This window comes from Anthonomus grandis (assembly GCF_022605725.1).
Source record: "Anthonomus grandis grandis chromosome 1 unlocalized genomic scaffold, icAntGran1.3 Chromosome127, whole genome shotgun sequence".
Classification (NCBI taxonomy): Eukaryota; Metazoa; Arthropoda; class Insecta; order Coleoptera; family Curculionidae; genus Anthonomus; species Anthonomus grandis.
Window position 1 is genome coordinate 57,961 of NW_026088426.1, and position 20,668 is coordinate 78,628.

The 20,668-nt window shown below is 37.7% G+C and overlaps 1 protein-coding gene across 1 annotated transcript in view; it reads left to right on the forward strand.

Annotated features, from left to right (window-relative positions):
• LOC126749380 (uncharacterized) overlaps positions 1-20,668 on the forward strand; it is a 67,059-nt gene that overhangs the window by 26,957 nt on the left and 19,434 nt on the right. Inside the window, exons 3-7 of the mRNA XM_050459047.1 lie at positions 3,223-3,384; positions 3,441-3,655; positions 20,028-20,176; positions 20,229-20,314; positions 20,366-20,660. Coding sequence (XP_050315004.1) covers positions 3,223-3,384; positions 3,441-3,655; positions 20,028-20,176; positions 20,229-20,314; positions 20,366-20,660 — 907 coding nt within the window. The remainder of the gene's footprint in view (positions 1-3,222; positions 3,385-3,440; positions 3,656-20,027; positions 20,177-20,228; positions 20,315-20,365; positions 20,661-20,668) is intronic.

Sequence of the window (20,668 nt, forward strand, 5' to 3'; positions counted from 1 at the left end):
TATTCCAGGGACTGATAGGGTTTTTTTTAATTTCTCTGAGGCATTTAAAAAATCCCTGATTTTAATCCAGGCAATTGAAGATTTTTTAGGCAACATCACAAACTCAATATTTTTGAATGCCTCTGTTGATTTTTTTTAAATCTCTGCAAGGGAAAATGCAAATTAAATTAACGTATCTCTTGATTTTTAATTCTGTTGTTTTTGTAATTAGTTTTTTGCTTGAAAAATTGTGGTCGGTTTTAAAAAAGTGTCTTTAAGTGTCTGATTTTTTAAATACTTGATTTCAAGCACTAAAAAAATTTTCTTCTCTTTTAGGCAGTAATTATATAAATTCCTTTTTCAGGCAACATCAATTTCTTTAAATTGTCTGGAATAAAGATGTTTTTTTTAATTCCAGGAACTGCTAGAATTTTTTAAAATTTCTTCCAGGTACTTGAAAAAATCCCTGATTTTATTCCAGACAATTAAAGATTTTTTAGGCAACATGACAGATTTGATATTTTTGAATTCTTCTGTTAATGTACTCTGTTGTTTTTGTAATTGGGTTTTTTGTCTGAAAAATTGGTTTTAAAAAAATGCCTCTAAGTATCTCTATGAAACACTCAAAAATTCAAAATTCCTCTTTTTTTTTAGACAGTGACAAAATTAATTTTTGTCTCAGGCAACATCAATTTCTTTGAAATGCCTGGAATAAGCATCTTATTTTTATTCCAGGAAATTCTTAAAGAATCTTCCAGGAACTTAAAATAGTGCCTGATTTTTTTCATTCGATTTAATATTTTTTACGTAACATGATAAATAAAAAAAATTTTAGTGCCTGAAAATTTGTTTTTTTTTTCTTTCTGAAAATGAAAAGGCTTTTTATGTTTTCTGGTTCCTAAAAATTATTCTAAAGTGATTAAAAAAATGTTTTTGTTTCTTTTTTTAACAAAATGTTTTAAAAAAAATTGTAAGTTGTTAAGTGCCTGGAAAAAAAATGTTTTTCCTTATTTCAGGGACTGATAGGGTTTTTTTTTAATTTCTCTCAGGCATTTAAAAAATCCCTGATTTTATTCCAGGCAATTGAAGATTTTTCAGGCAACATCACAAACTCAATATCTTTGAATGCCTCTGTTGATTTTTTTTAAATCTCTGCAAGGGAAAATGCAAATTAAAATAACGCACCTCTTGATTTTTAATTCTGTTGTTTTTGTAATTAGTTTTTTGCCTGAAAAATTGGCTTTAAAAAAAAGTGCCTCTAGGTGTCTGATTTTTTTAGAAAATATCTTTGAAACACTCAATAATCCAGAATTTCTCTTTTTTTTTTAAGGCAGTGACAAGACAAAATTACTCATTTTACTTTAGAACTCATTTTAGATTTTTTAGTAAATACGCAAAATTTTGATTTTGTTTTATTTAGGCTGCATAGCCAGCAAAATAAACTATTAAGTTCACTATTGACATTTGATACCACTTGACCTAGATCTTCGTCAATAATATATAACATTCTGTCAACAGCAAATAATAAAATATTAAAATTTTTACACACCATAACTATCTTATTTTATATTTAACCCTTTGAACTCTAGTGGATAAGCATGAATTAAACCAATTTAAGACTATTTTATATTCTAATTTTCTTAAAAATATATCCCTATCTTTTAAAGTCCAAAAATACTAAAAATCTATACCCTTAAGAAAATCATCACAGATATGTATAACAACAGATTCACATAAATAAATAATTTTAACGAAAACCCGGTTGCTCCTTGACACACACTTCAAGCATCTTCTCATCAATTGACACTGTGTTAATTGGCCGAAATTCATTATGGCACTTTGTATTTAGCACCCTGGGTACCGAAATAACAGTTGACAATTTCCAGGACTCCGGGAAGATCTAAAAGTCAGTCTTCAGCAACGTAAAACACATCACAAAGAACTTTCTTAGATATCCCCCTTTCACACCCCCTAAATTTTTCAAATTGGTCATTGTTATTTTTTCAAAAGTTCTAAACCAATTATTGGCGACTAGAATTGTGAATGATACTCAGCTGTGGTATATTTAATAATGTTAACGCTCTCCGCAAATTAATTATTAAACTTGTGTGCTATACTCGCCTCATCGAATACTACTTCTAGATTAAAAGAAACTTCATAGGGCATAGTTTCACTTTTTCTTGGTAAAATAGTTTTAAGATGTTTCAATAGCTCTTTTGGATTTATTCTATTTTGATCAATAGTCACCGAAAAAAAAACCTTATTTTTCCATTCTTATTTATCCAACTACATCGTTTCTTTCCTTTTTATACTTGTTCCAAGTATCTTCAGTTTTATCAAAAAATGCCCTTTTCTATAATATGTCTCTTTCATCCATTTCTTGTCTAGGAATTTCCGCTTATTAACAATTTTTGTAATGGGACATATCTTATTTAAGATTGTAGTGACATCCGAGTTAAAAGTATCTGCTATTAGATTAACATGAGTTACTTATTTTATTGGGTATTAAGTCACTTATAGCATAAGTCAATTTAGAAAATACTATCTCACACGCGCAAAGATTGAAAAGAAGAAGAAGAAAATAGACTTATTCACGTATTGAAAAGAAACATGAACTCAAATCTATAATGATACCGTTCGATAGACTTAATTTAATTTAAGTTTAATACGTTTTAAATACAATAATTCACTTGAGGTATAATAGATTTTTTTTCTTTTATAGCCACATTTGAGTATCACTCCATCATTAGTAGTAGGTTTCTTCAATAAGAATCCAGCCTCAATGTCCGATGGGTTGACCTTATTTCTAATATCCTCATTGACCTGGTTTAGGATCTTCGCATTCCTTTTTTTTTACGACTAATATTTAATTATTCTGTTGAACTGCTTTCGCATAAGATCCCGCATATCCATTTGATAAAACCGATGTTCTTGACTTGCTTTTCTTAACATTAGAAATTTCAATCTTTAATTTTCAATTAATTCTTAAATTTTAATGCATTGTTCATCTCCCCAGCAAAATCAAAATCCACAAAATCATCGACACGGCTTCTTTTTCTTGTATTAATAAACCGGAAATTTACCCTCAAAAATTATCAATGTTTTCGCATTAAAAAAGGCCCGGGTATTCATAACTTAATTGCACGTAACAGTCAAGTTCTTACAAAAAAAATGTAACTCTTATTACATTTAGAATGGTGCCAAGCATCCTTTTTCCATAATTACCTATAATTACTTTTTTAGCTTTTCCGTCCAAAACCCGACCTACCCAACGAGCTAAACGACTTTCTGACTGACGTACAGCACCACAAAGACGATTTCGCCTTCATACGTCACGTGGCGAAAAACCAAAAAAAATACCAAAACAGCTATTTGGAAAATCAACACCTGTTCGGGGAGGAAATCGTACCAAAGAAACGTTCCTAAAGTTACTTTTTTCCTTTTTAAAGGGCATTTTTCAGGACGATCAGCTGACCGTGAGTCCGGAACGTGGTGAAAATGCCCGGGAAAATGATGCGGGTAAAGTGGAGCAGCTCTTACCGACCCCCTCGCCCCTATTCGAAAGTTTCAGGCAGGAGCCTAACGGTTTATTAGGCTCGAAATATGGAAATTTGAATTTGGATTTGGATGCTTTGACGCAGGATAAGTCTTTGAAATCGTTGTTTCCTCAGCCTAGGTGAGTTTTTGTTATAAAATTGTTTGATATGTACCAAAAATGTTCCATAGGGATGTTTTTGTACTTTGTGTATTTTTTATTTTTTCTTGGAAAGTTCATGGATCTGAGAGAGGAATGTTGAAATAAAAATTGTTGGCTTGTATAACTAAGAAAAGAATGTATGTAATTTCTATAGAGTAGAAGAAAAATCTCGAAACTAAAATGTTTCTCGAAACCTATGAGAAACTTTAGTTTTTTTTTGAATAATAGATGCTGCCTAAAAGTGGAAATATAAAAAAGTGTCTTTTTCAAAAATAAAGTTATTGATTATTTTGTATTTTTTATGCAAACTAGCAAAGAAGGTTGAAAACTTGGCCAAATAAAAAAAAATATGTGTGTATTAAGTGTCAAGAAATCATTAAAAAAATCAAAAAGGTAAAAGTTAAAGTTTCCCATAGGAGAGCCAGGCAAAATTTATTTTTTATGCAGTGGGAGAAAATCCTTAAATCTAAAATATGTATTTTTCTCAAAACGTATGGGCAACTAATGTTTTTTTGAATTTTGCAGTAAATGCTCCTTTAAAATATAAATTAAAAGATATTCGACAAATTTTTTCGAAAAATCAGCTAAAAGAATGTAGTTGACATTTTTGCGTTTTTTAGCCAAACTGGCTGGAAATGTTGAAAAGTTGGTCAAATTAAACAGAACTGTCTGTGTATTAAAAATGAAAAGATAATTAGAACAGTTTAGTGGCAAAAATTAAAATTTGCCATAGGAAAGTGAGAAAAACTATTTCCTATAAAGTAGAGACAATCAATTAAATTAATTTTTATAAAGCTCTATGGGCTATCAATTTTTTATTTGACTACTGTCACTACTATTCATACATTTTTCTCAAAATGTTTGAGTATTTTTTTTTTACAGTAAATGCTCCCTTAAAATATACATAAAAAAGATTTCGAATTAAAATTGAAATTTTCCATAAGAGAGCTAGGAAAAAAATATTTTCTATGCAGTGGGAGAAAATTTTAAAAATCCATAAAATGGAATTTTCTCGAAATGTATCTTTCTGGATTTTTATAAATCATCCACAAAAAGGCAGTTTTTAATATTTCTGTGTTTTTATCCAAAATGGTTGAAAATATTAAAATCTAGATGGAATGGAAATCTGGAAAAAAAAACTAAGAAACTCTAATGGTAAAAGTACTTTTTTTTAGCAACCAGTGGCGTAGCTATGATGAATTTTTAATACAATTTTACAAAAAAAATACTACGCCATTGACTTACGAAAAAATTTATTATTTTATCTTAATTATCAATCAATTATAAACAAAAAATTCCTCCATGACTTTTGCCGTAAATCTTACCGTTTGGTAATCGTTAATTAAAAAAACGGCTTTTATGCATAAAATGCATCTTTAAAAATCATGGAAATAAATCAAGTTAGCTTTGCTCGACACCTAAAAACATTGGTTTATCAGACACCAAGACAATCAAATCAAAGTTGGGGCTTCTTCATTTTTCGAGTATACCCCCCGTATCGAATTTTTTCACCAAAAATTGATTTTTTTCGAAATCAAACTGAGTATACCAGCGTCTTATTTGGGACACCTAGATTACGAAAACACCGGGTTATAATAGGATCCGAGCAGAACTAAGGAAATGAGAGCACTTTGAAAATCCTGAAAAAGTCGTTTTCGACGTCCGTTTTTGAGGCCAAAAATGGGCATCAAAAATGCCATATCTCGGCTATCGTAAGAGCTACGACCTTGCGAATGGTCTCGTTGGATTTAGAATGACGAAACTAAGACAATACCGTTGGAATTTTCCCGATAGCTTCCATAGGAGCCGAGATATCGACCTTCAAAGTTTGGGTTTTTTCATTTTTCGGGTATACCCCCCCGTATCGAATTTTTTCACCAAAAATTGATTTTTTTCGAAATTAAACTAAGTATACCATCGTCTTATTTGGGTCACCTAGATTACGAAAACACCGGGTTATAACAGGATCCGAGCAGAACTAAGGGAATGAGAGCACTTTGAAAATCCTGAAAAAGTCGTTTTCGACGTCCGTTTTTGAGGCCAAAAATGGGCATCAAAAATGCCATATCTCGGCTATCGTAAGAGCTACGACCTTGCGGATGGTCTCGTTGGATTTAGAATGACGAAACTAAGACAATACCGTTGGAATTTTCCCGATAGCTTCCATAGAAGCCGAGATATCGACCTTCAAAGTTGGGGCTTTTTCATTTTTCGGGTATACCCCCCCGTATCGAATTTTTTCACCAAAAATACACATCTCGTGAGAGTCAAACTGAGTATACCAGCGTCTTATTTGGGACGCCTAGATTACGAAAACACCGGGTTATAACAGGATCCGAGCAGAACTAAGGGAATGAGAGCACTTTGAAAATCCTGAAAAAGTCGTTTTCGACGTCCGTTTTTGAGGCCAAAAATGGGCATCAAAAATGCCATATCTCGGCTATCGTAAGAGCTACGACCTTGCGGATGGTCTCGTTGGATTTAGAATGACGAACTAAGACAATACCGTTGGAATTTTCCCGATAGCTCCCATAGAAGCCGAGATATCGACCTTCAAAGTTTGGGTTTTTTCATTTTTCGGGTATACCCCCCCGTATCGAATTTTTTCACCAAAAATTGATTTTTTTTGAAATTAAACTAAGTATACCATCGTCTTATTTGGGTCACCCAGATTACGAAAACACCGGGTTATAACAGGATCCGAGCAGAACTAAGGGAATGAGAGCACTTTGAAAATCCTGAAAAAGTCGTTTTCGACGTCCGTTTTTGAGGCCAAAAATGGGCATCAAAAATGCCATATCTCGGCTATCGTAAGAGCTACGACCTTGCGGATGGTCTCGTTGGATTTAGAATGACGAAACTGAGACAAAACCGTTGGAATTTTCCCGATAGCTCTCATAGAAGCCGAGATATCGACCTTCAAAGTTTGGGTTTTTTCATTTTTCGGGTATACCCCCCCGTATCGAATTTTTTCACCAAAAATTGATTTTTTTTGAAATTAAACTAAGTATACCATCGTCTTATTTGGGCCACCCAGATTACGAAAACACCGGGTTATAACAGGATCCGAGCAGAACTAAGGGAATGAGAGCACTTTGAAAATCCTGAAAAAGTCGTTTTCGACGTCCGTTTTTGAGGCCAAAAATGGGCATCAAAAATGCCATATCTCGGCTATTGTAAGAGCTACGACCTTGCGGATGGTCTCGTTGGATTTAGAATGACGAAACTAAGACAATACCGTTGGAATTTTCCCGATAGCTCCCATAGAAGCCGAGATATCGACGTTCAAAGTTTGGGTTTTTTCATTTTTCGGGTATACCCCCCCGTATCGAATTTTTTCACCAAAAATTGATTTTTTTCGAAATCAAACTGAGTATACCAGCGTCTTATTTGGGACTCCTAGATTACGAAAACACCGGGTTATAACAGGATCCGAGCAGAACTAAGGGAATGAGAGCACTTTGAAAATCCTGAAAAAGTCGTTTTCGACGTCCGTTTTTGAGGCCAAAAATGGGCATCAAAAATGCCATATCTCGGCTATCGTAAGAGCTACGACCTTGCGGATGGTCTCGTTGGATTTAGAATGACGAAACTGAGACAAAACCGTTGGAATTTTCCCGATAGCTCCCATAGAAGCCGAGATATCGACCTTCAAAGTTTGGGTTTTTTCATTTTTCGGGTATACCCCCCCGTATCGAATTTTTTCACCAAAAATTGATTTTTTTCGAAATTAAACTAAGTATACCATCGTCTTATTTGGGTCACCCAGATTACGAAAACACCGGGTTATAACAGGATCCGAGCAGAACTAAGGGAATGAGAGCACTTTGAAAATCCTGAAAAAGTCGTTTTCGACGTCCGTTTTTGAGGCCAAAAATGGGCATCAAAAATGCCATATCTCGGCTATCGTAAGAGACACATCTCGTGAGAGTGTCTCGTTGTATTTAAAATGACGAAACTAAGACAAACCCGTTGGAATTTTCCCGATAGCTCCCATAGAAGCCGAGATATCGACCTTCAAAGTTTGGGTTTTTTCATTTTTCGGGTATACCCCCCCGTATCGAATTTTTTCACCAAAAATTGATTTTTTTCGAAATTAAACTAAGTATACCATCGTCTTATTTGGGTCACCCAGATTACGAAAACACCGGGTTATAACAGGATCCGAGCAGAACTAAGGGAATGAGAGCACTTTGAATATCCTGAAAAAGTCGTTTTCGACGTCCGTTTTTGAGGCCAAAAATGGGCATCAAAAATGCCATATCTCGGCTATCGTAAGAGCTACGACCTTGCGGATGGTCTCGTTGGATTCAAAATGACGAAACTAAGACAATACCGTTGGAATTTTCCCGATAGCTCCGATAGAAGCCGAGATATCGACCTTCAAAGTTGGGGCTTTTTCATTTTTCGGGTATACCCCCCCGTATCGAATTTTTTCACCAAAAATTGATTTTTTTCGAAATCAAACTGAGTATACCAGCGTCTTATTTGGGACTCCTAGATTACGAAAACACCGGGTTATAACAGGATCCGAGCAGAACTAAGGGAATGAGAGCACTTTGAAAATCCTGAAAAAGTCGTTTTCGACGTCCGTTTTTGAGGCCAAAAATGGGCATCAAAAATGCCATATCTCGGCCATCGTAAGAGCTACGACCTTGCGGATGGTCTCGTTGGATTTAGAATGACGAAACTAAGACAATACCGTTGGAATTTTCCCGATAGCTCCCATAGAAGCCGAGATATCGACGTTCAAAGTTTGGGTTTTTTCATTTTTCGGGTATACCCCCCCGTATCGAATTTTTTCACCAAAAATTGATTTTTTTCGAAATCAAACTGAGTATACCAGCGTCTTATTTGGGACGCCTAGATTACGAAAACACCGGGTTATAACAGGATCCGAGCAGAACTAAGGGAATGAGAGCACTTTGAAAATCCTGAAAAAGTCGTTTTCGACGTCCGTTTTTGAGGCCAAAAATGGGCATCAAAAATGCCATATCTCGGCTATCGTAAGAGCTACGACCTTGCGGATGGTCTCGTTGGATTTAGAATGACGAAACTAAGACAATACCGTTGGAATTTTCCCGATAGCTCCCATAGAAGCCGAGATATCGACCTTCAAAGTTTGGGTTTTTTCATTTTTCGGGTATACCCCCCCGTATCGAATTTTTTCACCAAAAATTGATTTTTTTCGAAATCAAACTGAGTATACCAGCGTCTTATTTGGGACGCCTAGATTACGAAAACACCGGGTTATAACAGGATCCGAGCAGAACTAAGGAAATGAGAGCACTTTGAAAATCCTGAAAAAGTCGTTTTCGACGTCCGTTTTTGAGGCCAAAAATGGGCATCAAAAATGCCATATCTCGGCTATCGTAAGAGCTACGACCTTGCGGATGGTCTCGTTGGATTTAAAATGACGAAACTAAGACAAACCCGTTGGAATTTTCCCGATAGCTCCCATAGAAGCCGAGATATCGACCTTCAAAGTTTGGGTTTTTTCATTTTTCGGGTATACCCCCCCGTATCGAATTTTTTCACCAAAAATTGATTTTTTTCGAAATTAAACTAAGTATACCATCGTCTTATTTGGGTCACCCAGATTACGAAAACACCGGGTTATAACAGGATCCGAGCAGAACTAAGGGAATGAGAGCACTTTGAATATCCTGAAAAAGTCGTTTTCGACGTCCGTTTTTGAGGCCAAAAATGGGCATCAAAAATGCCATATCTCGGCTATCGTAAGAGCTACGACCTTGCGGATGGTCTCGTTGGATTCAAAATGACGAAACTAAGACAATACTGTTGGAATTTTCCCGATAGCTCCGATAGAAGCCGAGATATCGACCTTCAAAGTTGGGGCTTTTTCATTTTTCGGGTATACCCCCCCGTATCGAATTTTTTCACCAAAAATTGATTTTTTTCGAAATCAAACTGAGTATACCAGCGTCTTATTTGGGACTCCTAGATTACGAAAACACCGGGTTATAACAGGATCCGAGCAGAACTAAGGGAATGAGAGCACTTTGAAAATCCTGAAAAAGTCGTTTTCGACGTCCGTTTTTGAGGCCAAAAATGGGCATCAAAAATGCCATATCTCGGCTATCGTAAGAGCTACGACCTTGCGGATGGTCTCGTTGGATTTAGAATGACGAAACTAAGACAATACCGTTGGAATTTTCCCGATAGCTCCCATAGAAGCCGAGATATCGACGTTCAAAGTTTGGGTTTTTTCATTTTTCGGGTATACCCCCCGTATCGAATTTTTTCACCAAAAATTGATTTTTTTCGAAATCAAACTGAGTATACCAGCGTCTTATTTGGGACTCCTAGATTACGAAAACACCGGGTTATAACAGGATCCGAGCAGAACTAAGGGAATGAGAGCACTTTGAAAATCCTGAAAAAGTCGTTTTCGACGTCCGTTTTTGAGGCCAAAAATGGGCATCAAAAATGCCATATCTCGGCTATCGTAAGAGCTACGACCTTGCGGATGGTCTCGTTGGATTTAGAATGACGAAACTAAGACAATACCGTTGGAATTTTCCCGATAGCTCCCATAGAAGCCGAGATATCGACGTTCAAAGTTTGGGTTTTTTCATTTTTCGGGTATACCCCCCGTATCGAATTTTTTCACCAAAAATTGATTTTTTTCGAAATCAAACTGAGTATACCAGCGTCTTATTTGGGACTCCTAGATTACGAAAACACCGGGTTATAACAGGATCCGAGCAGAACTAAGGGAATGAGAGCACTTTGAAAATCCTGAAAAAGTCGTTTTCGACGTCCGTTTTTGAGGCCAAAAATGGGCATCAAAAATGCCATATCTCGGCTATCGTAAGAGCTACGACCTTGCGGATGGTCTCGTTGGATTCAAAGTGACGAAACTAAGACAATACCGTTGGAATTTTCCCGATAGCTCCGATAGAAGCCGAGATATCGACCTTCAAAGTTGGGGCTTTTTCATTTTTCGGGTATACCCCCCCGTATCGAATTTTTTCACCAAAAATTGATTTTTTTTCGAAATCAAACTGAGTATACCAGCGTCTTATTTGGGACTCCTAGATTACGAAAACACCGGGTTATAACAGGATCCGAGCAGAACTAAGGGAATGAGAGCACTTTGAAAATCCTTACACATCTCGTGAGAGTGTTTTTGAGGCCAAAAATGGGCATCAAAAAATGCCATATCTCGGCTATCGTAAGAGCTACGACCTTGCGGATGGTCTCGTTGGATTTAGAATGACGAAACTAAGACAATACCGTTGGAATTTTCCCGATAGCTCCCATAGAAGCCGAGATATCGACGTTCAAAATTTGGGTTTTTTCATTTTTCGGGTATACCCCCCCGTATCGAATTTTTTCACCAAAAATTGATTTTTTTCGAAATCAAACTGAGTATACCAGCGTCTTATTTGGGACTCCTAGATTACGAAAACACCGGGTTATAACAGGATCCGAGCAGAACTAAGGGAATGAGAGCACTTTGAAAATCCTGAAAAAGTCGTTTTCGACGTCCGTTTTTGAGGCCAAAAATGGGCATCAAAAATGCCATATCTCAGCTATCGTAAGAGCTACGACCTTGCGGATGGTCTCGTTGGATTTAGAATGACGAAACTAAGACAATACCGTTGGAATTTTCCCGATAGCTCCCATAGAAGCCGAGATATCGACCTTCAAAGTTTGGGTTTTTTCATTTTTCGGGTATACCCCCCCGTATCGAATTTTTTCACCAAAAATTGATTTTTTTCGAAATCAAACTGAGTATACCAGCGTCTTATTTGGGACGCCTAGATTACGGAAAACACCGGGTTATAACAGGATCCGAGCGGAACTAAGGGAATGAGAGCACTTTGAAAATGCTGAAAAAGTCGTTTTCGACGTCCGTTTTTGAGGCCAAAAATGGGCATCAAAAATGCCATATCTCGGCTATCGTAAGAGCTACGACCTTGCGGATGGTCTCGTTGGATTCAAAATGACGAAACTAAGACAATACCGTTGGAATTTTCCCGATAGCTCCGATAGAAGCCGAGATATCGACCTTCAAAGTTGGGGCTTTTTCATTTTTCGGGTATACCCCCCCCGTATCGAATTTTTTCACCAAAAATTGATTTTTTTTCGAAATCAAACTGAGTATACCAGCGTCTTATTTGGGACGCCTAGATTACGAAAACACCGGGTTATAACAGGATCCGAGCGGAACTAAGGGAATGAGAGCACTTTGAAAATGCTGAAAAAGTCGTTTTCGACGTCCGTTTTTGAGGCCAAAAATGGGCATCAAAAATGCCATATCTCGGCTATCGTAAGAGCTACGACCTTGCGGATGGTCTTGTTGGATTTAGAATGACGAAACTAAGACAATACCGTTGGAATTTTCCCGATAGCTTCCATAGAAGCCGAGATATCGACCTTCAAAATTGGGGCTTTTTCATTTTTCGGGTATACCCCCCCGTATCGAATTTTTCACCAAAAATTGATTTTTTTCGAAATCAAACTGAGTATACCAGCGTCTTATTTGGGACTCCTAGATTACGAAAACACCGGGTTATAACAGGATCCGAGCAGAACTAAGGGAATGAGAGCACTTTGAAAATCCTGAAAAAGTCGTTTTCGACGTCCGCTTTTGAGGCCAAAAATGGGCATCAAAAATGCCATATCTCGGCTATCGTAAGAGCTACGACCTTGCGGATGGTCTCGTTGGATTTAGAATGACGAAACTAAGACAATACCGTTGGAATTTTCCCGATAGCTCCCATAGAAGCCGAGATATCGACGTTCAAAATTTGGGTTTTTTCATTTTTCGGGTATACCCCCCCGTATCGAATTTTTTCACCAAAAATTGATTTTTTTCGAAATCAAACTGAGTATACCAGCGTCTTATTTGGGACGCCTAGATTACGAAAACACCGGGTTATAACAGGATCCGAACACATCTCGTGAGAGTAGAGCACTTTGAATATCCTGAAAAAGTCGTTTTCGACGTCCGTTTTTGAGGCCAAAAATGGGCATCAAAAATGCCATATCTCAGCTATCGTAAGAGCTACGACCTTGCGGATGGTCTCGTTGGATTTAGAATGACGAAACTAAGACAATACCGTTGGAATTTTCCCGATAGCTCCCATAGAAGCCGAGATATCGACCTTCAAAGTTTGGGTTTTTTCATTTTTCGGGTATACCCCCCCGTATCGAATTTTTTCACCAAAAATTGATTTTTTTCGAAATCAAACTGAGTATACCAGCGTCTTATTTGGGACGCCTAGATTACGAAAACACCGGGTTATAACAGGATCCGAGCGGAACTAAGGGAATGAGAGCACTTTGAAAATGCTGAAAAAGTCGTTTTCGACGTCCGTTTTTGAGGCCAAAAATGGGCATCAAAAATGCCATATCTCGGCTATCGTAAGAGCTACGACCTTGCGGATGGTCTCGTTGGATTTAGAATGACGAAACTAAGACAATACCGTTGGAATTTTCCCGATAGCTCCGATAGAAGCCGAGATATCGACCTTCAAAGTTGAGGCTTCTTCATTTTTCGGGTATACCCCCCCGTATCGAATTTTTTCACCAAAAATTGATTTTTTTTCGAAATCAAACTGAGTATACCAGCGTCTTATTTGGGACTCCTAGATTACGAAAACACCGGGTTATAACAGGATCCGAGCAGAACTAAGGGAATGAGAGCACTTTGAAAATCCTGAAAAAGTCGTTTTCGACGTCCGTTTTTGAGGCCAAAAATGGGCATCAAAAATGCCATATCTCGGCTATCGTAAGAGCTACGACCTTGCGGATGGTCTCGTTGGATTTAGAATGACGAAACTAAGACAATACCGTTGGAATTTTCCCGATAGCTCCCATAGAAGCCGAGATATCGACGTTCAAAGTTTGGGTTTTTTCATTTTTCGGGTATACCCCCCGTATCGAATTTTTTCACCAAAAATTGATTTTTTTTCGAAATCAAACTGAGTATACCAGCGTCTTATTTGGGACTCCTAGATTACGAAAACACCGGGTTATAACAGGATCCGAGCAGAACTAAGGGAATGAGAGCACTTTGAAAATCCTGAAAAAGTCGTTTTCGACGTCCGTTTTTGAGGCCAAAAATGGGCATCAAAAATGCCATATCTCGGCTATCGTAAGAGCTACGACCTTGCGGATGGTCTTGTTGGATTTAGAATGACGAAACTAAGACAATACCGTTGGAATTTTCCCGATAGCTTCCATAGAAGCCGAGATATCGACCTTCAAAATTGGGGCTTTTTCATTTTTCGGGTATACCCCCCCGTATCGAATTTTTTCACCAAAAATTGATTTTTTTCGAAATCAAACTGAGTATACCAGCGTCTTATTTGGGACTCCTAGATTACGAAAACACCGGGTTATAACAGGATCCGAGCAGAACTAAGGGAATGAGAGCACTTTGAAAATCCTGAAAAAGTCGTTTTCGACGTCCGTTTTTGAGGCCAAAAATGGGCATCAAAAATGCCATATCTCGGCTATCGTAAGAGCTACGACCTTGCGGATGGTCTCGTTGGATTTAGAATGACGAAACTAAGACAATACCGTTGGAATTTTCCCGATAGCTCCCATAGAAGCCGAGATATCGACGTTCAAAATTTGGGTTTTTTCATTTTTCGGGTATACCCCCCCGTATCGAATTTTTTCACCAAAAATTGATTTTTTTCGAAATCAAACTGAGTATACCAGCGTCTTATTTGGGACTCCTAGATTACGAAAACACCGGGTTATAACAGGATCCGAGCAGAACTAAGGGAATGAGAGCACTTTGAAAATCCTGAAAAAGTCGTTTTCGACGTCCGTTTTTGAGGCCAAAAATGGGCATCAAAAATGCCATATCTCAGCTATCGTAAGAGCTACGACCTTGCGGATGGTCTCGTTGGATTTAGAATGACGAAACTAAGACAATACCGTTGGAATTTTCCCGATAGCTCCCATAGAAGCCGAGATATCGACCTTCAAAGTTTGGGTTTTTTCATTTTTCGGGTATACCCCCCCGTATCGAATTTTTTCACCAAAAATTGATTTTTTTCGAAATCAAACTGAGTATACCAGCGTCTTATTTGGGACGCCTAGATTACGAAAACACCGGGTTATAACAGGATCCGAGCGGAACTAAGGGAATGAGAGCACTTTGAAAATGCTGAAAAAGTCGTTTTCGACGTCCGTTTTTGAGGCCAAAAATGGGCATCAAAAATGCCATATCTCGGCTATCGTAAGAGCTACGACCTTGCGGATGGTCTCGTTGGATTTAGAATGACGAAACTAAGACAATACCGTTGGAATTTTCCCGATAGCTCCGATAGAAGCCGAGATATCGACCTTCAAAGTTGAGGCTTCTTCATTTTTCGGGTATACCCCCCCGTATCGAATTTTTTCACCAAAAATTGATTTTTTTCGAAATCAAACTGAGTATACCAGCGTCTTATTTGGGACTCCTAGATTACGAAAACACCGGGTTATAACAGGATCCGAGCAGAACTAAGGGAATGAGAGCACTTTGAAAATCCTGAAAAAGTCGTTTTCGACGTCCGTTTTTGAGGCCAAAAATGGGCATCAAAAATGCCATATCTCGGCTATCGTAAGAGCTACGACCTTGCGGATGGTCTCGTTGGATTTAGAATGACGAAACTAAGACAATACCGTTGGAATTTTCCCGATAGCTCCCATAGAAGCCGAGATATCGACGTTCAAAGTTTGGGTTTTTTCATTTTTCGGGTATACCCCCCGTATCGAATTTTTTCACCAAAAATTGATTTTTTTCGAAATCAAACTGAGTATACCAGCGTCTTATTTGGGACTCCTAGATTACGAAAACACCGGGTTATAACAGGATCCGAGCAGAACTAAGGGAATGAGAGCACTTTGAAAATCCTGAAAAAGTCGTTTTCGACGTCCGTTTTTGAGGCCAAAAATGGGCATCAAAAATGCCATATCTCGGCTATCGTAAGAGCTACGACCTTGCGGATGGTCTTGTTGGATTTAGAATGACGAAACTAAGACAATACCGTTGGAATTTTCCCGATAGCTTCCATAGAAGCCGAGATATCGACCTTCAAAATTGGGGCTTTTTCATTTTTCGGGTATACCCCCCCGTATCGAATTTTTTCACCAAAAATTGATTTTTTTCGAAATCAAACTGAGTATACCAGCGTCTTATTTGGGACTCCTAGATTACGAAAACACCGGGTTATAACAGGATCCGAGCAGAACTAAGGGAATGAGAGCACTTTGAAAATCCTGAAAAAGTCGTTTTCGACGTCCGTTTTTGAGGCCAAAAATGGGCATCAAAAATGCCATATCTCGGCTATCGTAAGAGCTACGACCTTGCGGATGGTCTCGTTGGATTTAGAATGACGAAACTAAGACAATACCGTTGGAATTTTCCCGATAGCTCCCATAGAAGCCGAGATATCGACGTTCAAAATTTGGGTTTTTTCATTTTTCGGGTATACCCCCCCGTATCGAATTTTTTCACCAAAAATTGATTTTTTTCGAAATCAAACTGAGTATACCAGCGTCTTATTTGGGACTCCTAGATTACGAAAACACCGGGTTATAACAGGATCCGAGCAGAACTAAGGGAATGAGAGCACTTTGAAAATCCTGAAAAAGTCGTTTTCGACGTCCGTTTTTGAGGCCAAAAATGGGCATCAAAAATGCCATATCTCAGCTATCGTAAGAGCTACGACCTTGCGGATGGTCTCGTTGGATTTAGAATGACGAAACTAAGACAATACCGTTGGAATTTTCCCGATAGCTCCCATAGAAGCCGAGATATCGACCTTCAAAGTTTGGGTTTTTTCATTTTTCGGGTATACCCCCCCGTATCGAATTTTTTCACCAAAAATTGATTTTTTTCGAAATCAAACTGAGTATACCAGCGTCTTATTTGGGACTCCTAGATTACGAAAACACCGGGTTATAACAGGATCCGAGCAGAACTAAGGGAATGAGAGCACTTTGAAAATCCTGAAAAAGTCGTTTTCGACGTCCGTTTTTGAGGCCAAAAATGGGCATCAAAAATGCCATATCTCGGCTATCGTAAGAGCTACGACCTTGCGGATGGTCTTGTTGGATTTAGAATGACGAAACTAAGACAATACCGTTGGAATTTTCCCGATAGCTTCCATAGAAGCCGAGATATCGACCTTCAAAATTGGGGCTTTTTCATTTTTCGGGTATACCCCCCCGTATCGAATTTTTTCACCAAAAATTGATTTTTTTCGAAATCAAACTGAGTATACCAGCGTCTTATTTGGGACTCCTAGATTACGAAAACACCGGGTTATAACAGGATCCGAGCAGAACTAAGGGAATGAGAGCACTTTGAAAATCCTGAAAAAGTCGTTTTCGACGTCCGTTTTTGAGGCCAAAAATGGGCATCAAAAATGCCATATCTCGGCTATCGTAAGAGCTACGACCTTGCGGATGGTCTCGTTGGATTTAGAATGACGAAACTAAGACAATACCGTTGGAATTTTCCCGATAGCTCCCATAGAAGCCGAGATATCGACGTTCAAAATTTGGGTTTTTTCATTTTTCGGGTATACCCCCCCGTATCGAATTTTTTCACCAAAAATTGATTTTTTTCGAAATCAAACTGAGTATACCAGCGTCTTATTTGGGACGCCTAGATTACGAAAACACCGGGTTATAACAGGATCCGAGCAGAACTAAGGGAATGAGAGCACTTTGAATATCCTGAAAAAGTCGTTTTCGACGTCCGTTTTTGAGGCCAAAAATGGGCATCAAAAATGCCATATCTCAGCTATCGTAAGAGCTACGACCTTGCGGATGGTCTCGTTGGATTTAGAATGACGAAACTAAGACAATACCGTTGGAATTTTCCCGATAGCTCCCATAGAAGCCGAGATATCGACCTTCAAAGTTTGGGTTTTTTCATTTTTCGGGTATACCCCCCCGTATCGAATTTTTTCACCAAAAATTGATTTTTTTCGAAATCAAACTGAGTATACCAGCGTCTTATTTGGGACGCCTAGATTACGAAAACACCGGGTTATAACAGGATCCGAGCGGAACTAAGGGAATGAGAGCACTTTGAAAATGCTGAAAAAGTCGTTTTCGACGTCCGTTTTTGAGGCCAAAAATGGGCATCAAAAATGCCATATCTCGGCTATCGTAAGAGCTACGACCTTGCGGATGGTCTCGTTGGATTTAGAATGACGAAACTAAGACAATACCGTTGGAATTTTCCCGATAGCTCCGATAGAAGCCGAGATATCGACCTTCAAAGTTGAGGCTTCTTCATTTTTCGGGTATACCCCCCCGTATCGAATTTTTTCACCAAAAATTGATTTTTTTCGAAATCAAACTGAGTATACCAGCGTCTTATTTGGGACTCCTAGATTACGAAAACACCGGGTTATAACAGGATCCGAGCAGAACTAAGGGAATGAGAGCACTTTGAAAATCCTGAAAAAGTCGTTTTCGACGTCCGTTTTTGAGGCCAAAAATGGGCATCAAAAATGCCATATCTCGGCTATCGTAAGAGCTACGACCTTGCGGATGGTCTCGTTGGATTCAAAATGACGAAACTAAGACAATACCGTTGGAATTTTCCCGATAGCTCCGATAGAAGCCGAGATATCGACCTTCAAAGTTGGGGCTTTTTCATTTTTCGGGTATACCCCCCCGTATCGAATTTTTTCACCAAAAATTGATTTTTTTCGAAATCAAACTGAGTATACCAGCGTCTTATTTGGGACTCCTAGATTACGAAAACACCGGGTTATAACAGGATCCGAGCAGAACTAAGGGAATGAGAGCACTTTGAAAATCCTGAAAAAGTCGTTTTCGACGTCCGTTTTTGAGGCCAAAAATGGGCATCAAAAATGCCATATCTCGGCTATCGTAAGAGCTACGACCTTGCGGATGGTCTCGTTGGATTTAGAATGACGAAACTAAGACAATACCGTTGGAATTTTCCCGATAGCTCCCATAGAAGCCGAGATATCGACGTTCAAAATTTGGGTTTTTTCATTTTTCGGGTATACCCCCCCGTATCGAATTTTTTCACCAAAAATTGATTTTTTTCGAAATCAAACTGAGTATACCAGCGTCTTATTTGGGACTCCTAGATTACGAAAACACCGGGTTATAACAGGATCCGAGCAGAACTAAGGGAATGAGAGCACTTTGAAAATCCTGAAAAAGTCGTTTTCGACGTCCGTTTTTGAGGCCAAAAATGGGCATCTAAAATGCCATATCTCGGCTATCGTAAGAGCTACGACCTTGCGGATGGTCTTGTTGGATTTAGAATGACGAAACTAAGACAATACCGTTGGAATTTTCCCGATAGCTTCCATAGAAGCCGAGATATCGACCTTCAAAGTTGGGGCTTTTTCATTTTTCGGGTATACCCCCCCGTATCGAATTTTTTCACCAAAAATTGATTTTTTTCGAAATCAAACTGAGTATACCAGCGTCTTATTTGGGACTCCTAGATTACGAAAACACCGGGTTATAAATTCTCATATGAAAGAGAGGAGACCTATGAAAAAATATTTTCTATACAGTAGAAGAAAATCTCCAAAAAACAAAATATGCACTTTTCTTAAAATCTATGGGCTTTTTTTTTTACTTTTGCAGTGGATGTTTCTCTAAAATATAAATAAACGAGCCTTTAATAATTTTTTTTCAAAAATTATCAATAAAGAAGTTATGGGCATTTTTTGAATTCTAACCAATATTGCCAGAAATTTTCGTTTTTTTTTAAGTTAGCCGAAAACAGGAAAAAAATTGCTTGTAATTGAGCATAATTAGACAATTAAAAAGAGTCTTATAGAAAAAGTAATTTTTTTTCATCCAGAAAATCCAGGAAAAAAATATATTTCTCCAACGTTACGGAAATTTATTAAAATTGAATTCCAACGAAGCTTTTGCTATAAGAATCGTAAAAACAAGCATAAAATTAAAAAATGACCTTCAGTCAAAAATATATACAACTCTAAATGTATGGAAAAATTTTTAATTTTAATTTTTGTAATAGATTTTACTTTTAAATACAAAGAAAAATGTATTTTTTCTAAGGCAGTTCAATTTTTTTTCCAATTTCCTCATTTGACTAGAAGAAAAACAAAAGTTTTCTCCATAAACTAAAACCCATTTTTCCCGGAAATTAAAAAAATAATTCAAGTTTAAAGTAAACTCTTATGTCAATAGTAAGCCATGAGAAAAACATTAAGATTCACTCATTTACTTATAGAACTTAGTAATCAAGAAAACACCCTAAAACAACGAGAAAACTTTCTGAAAACATCTCCCCATTATCCTTTTATATTAAAAACATTAATAGAACATCCTTGGCACATTCTAGATACAGCAAATACCTCCATAGCCCGATAAGGTTCCGCAGGGAACTTGAGGACAACTATTTAAACCAAAGAGTAAGAACCAACTCTGAGGGCAAATACGGAAACATCCGAAGGGAAGAACCCAAATTTCCTGATAACAAATATCATACTGGTACTATTAAAAAAACAAATAAATATACAAATAACTACACTGATCTTTTTAGGTTATGTGGTTGACGATCATGAGGAATATGATGATTCTGATGATTTTGATGGCAAAAATAAACGGCAAGTGGAAATAAACATTAAGGTAACTAATTCAGTCTAGATAATCATTATTTGTTAATAAAACCCTTGTTAGAGTGATGGTAAACTGGTAAAGCACATAGAGGAGAACGACGGCGGCCCAAAGTCAATTATCCTCAATATCAAGTCGAATAACCAGAATCCTTCTAGCATGGTCCAACAGACTGTAGCTGTAGCGACAGCGGCACCTCAAAAACCATCCTCAGTACAGCCGAATAGCAACAATGTGCAAAGCAACAGCAAAACCATCCCGAATATTGCCGACAGCAATAGCAACAATCTGTTGAATAATAAGAACTTTGGGGTGCCGATTAATTCTATACCCTCTAGCAACGTTTATGCTAAAAATGGTTTAAAA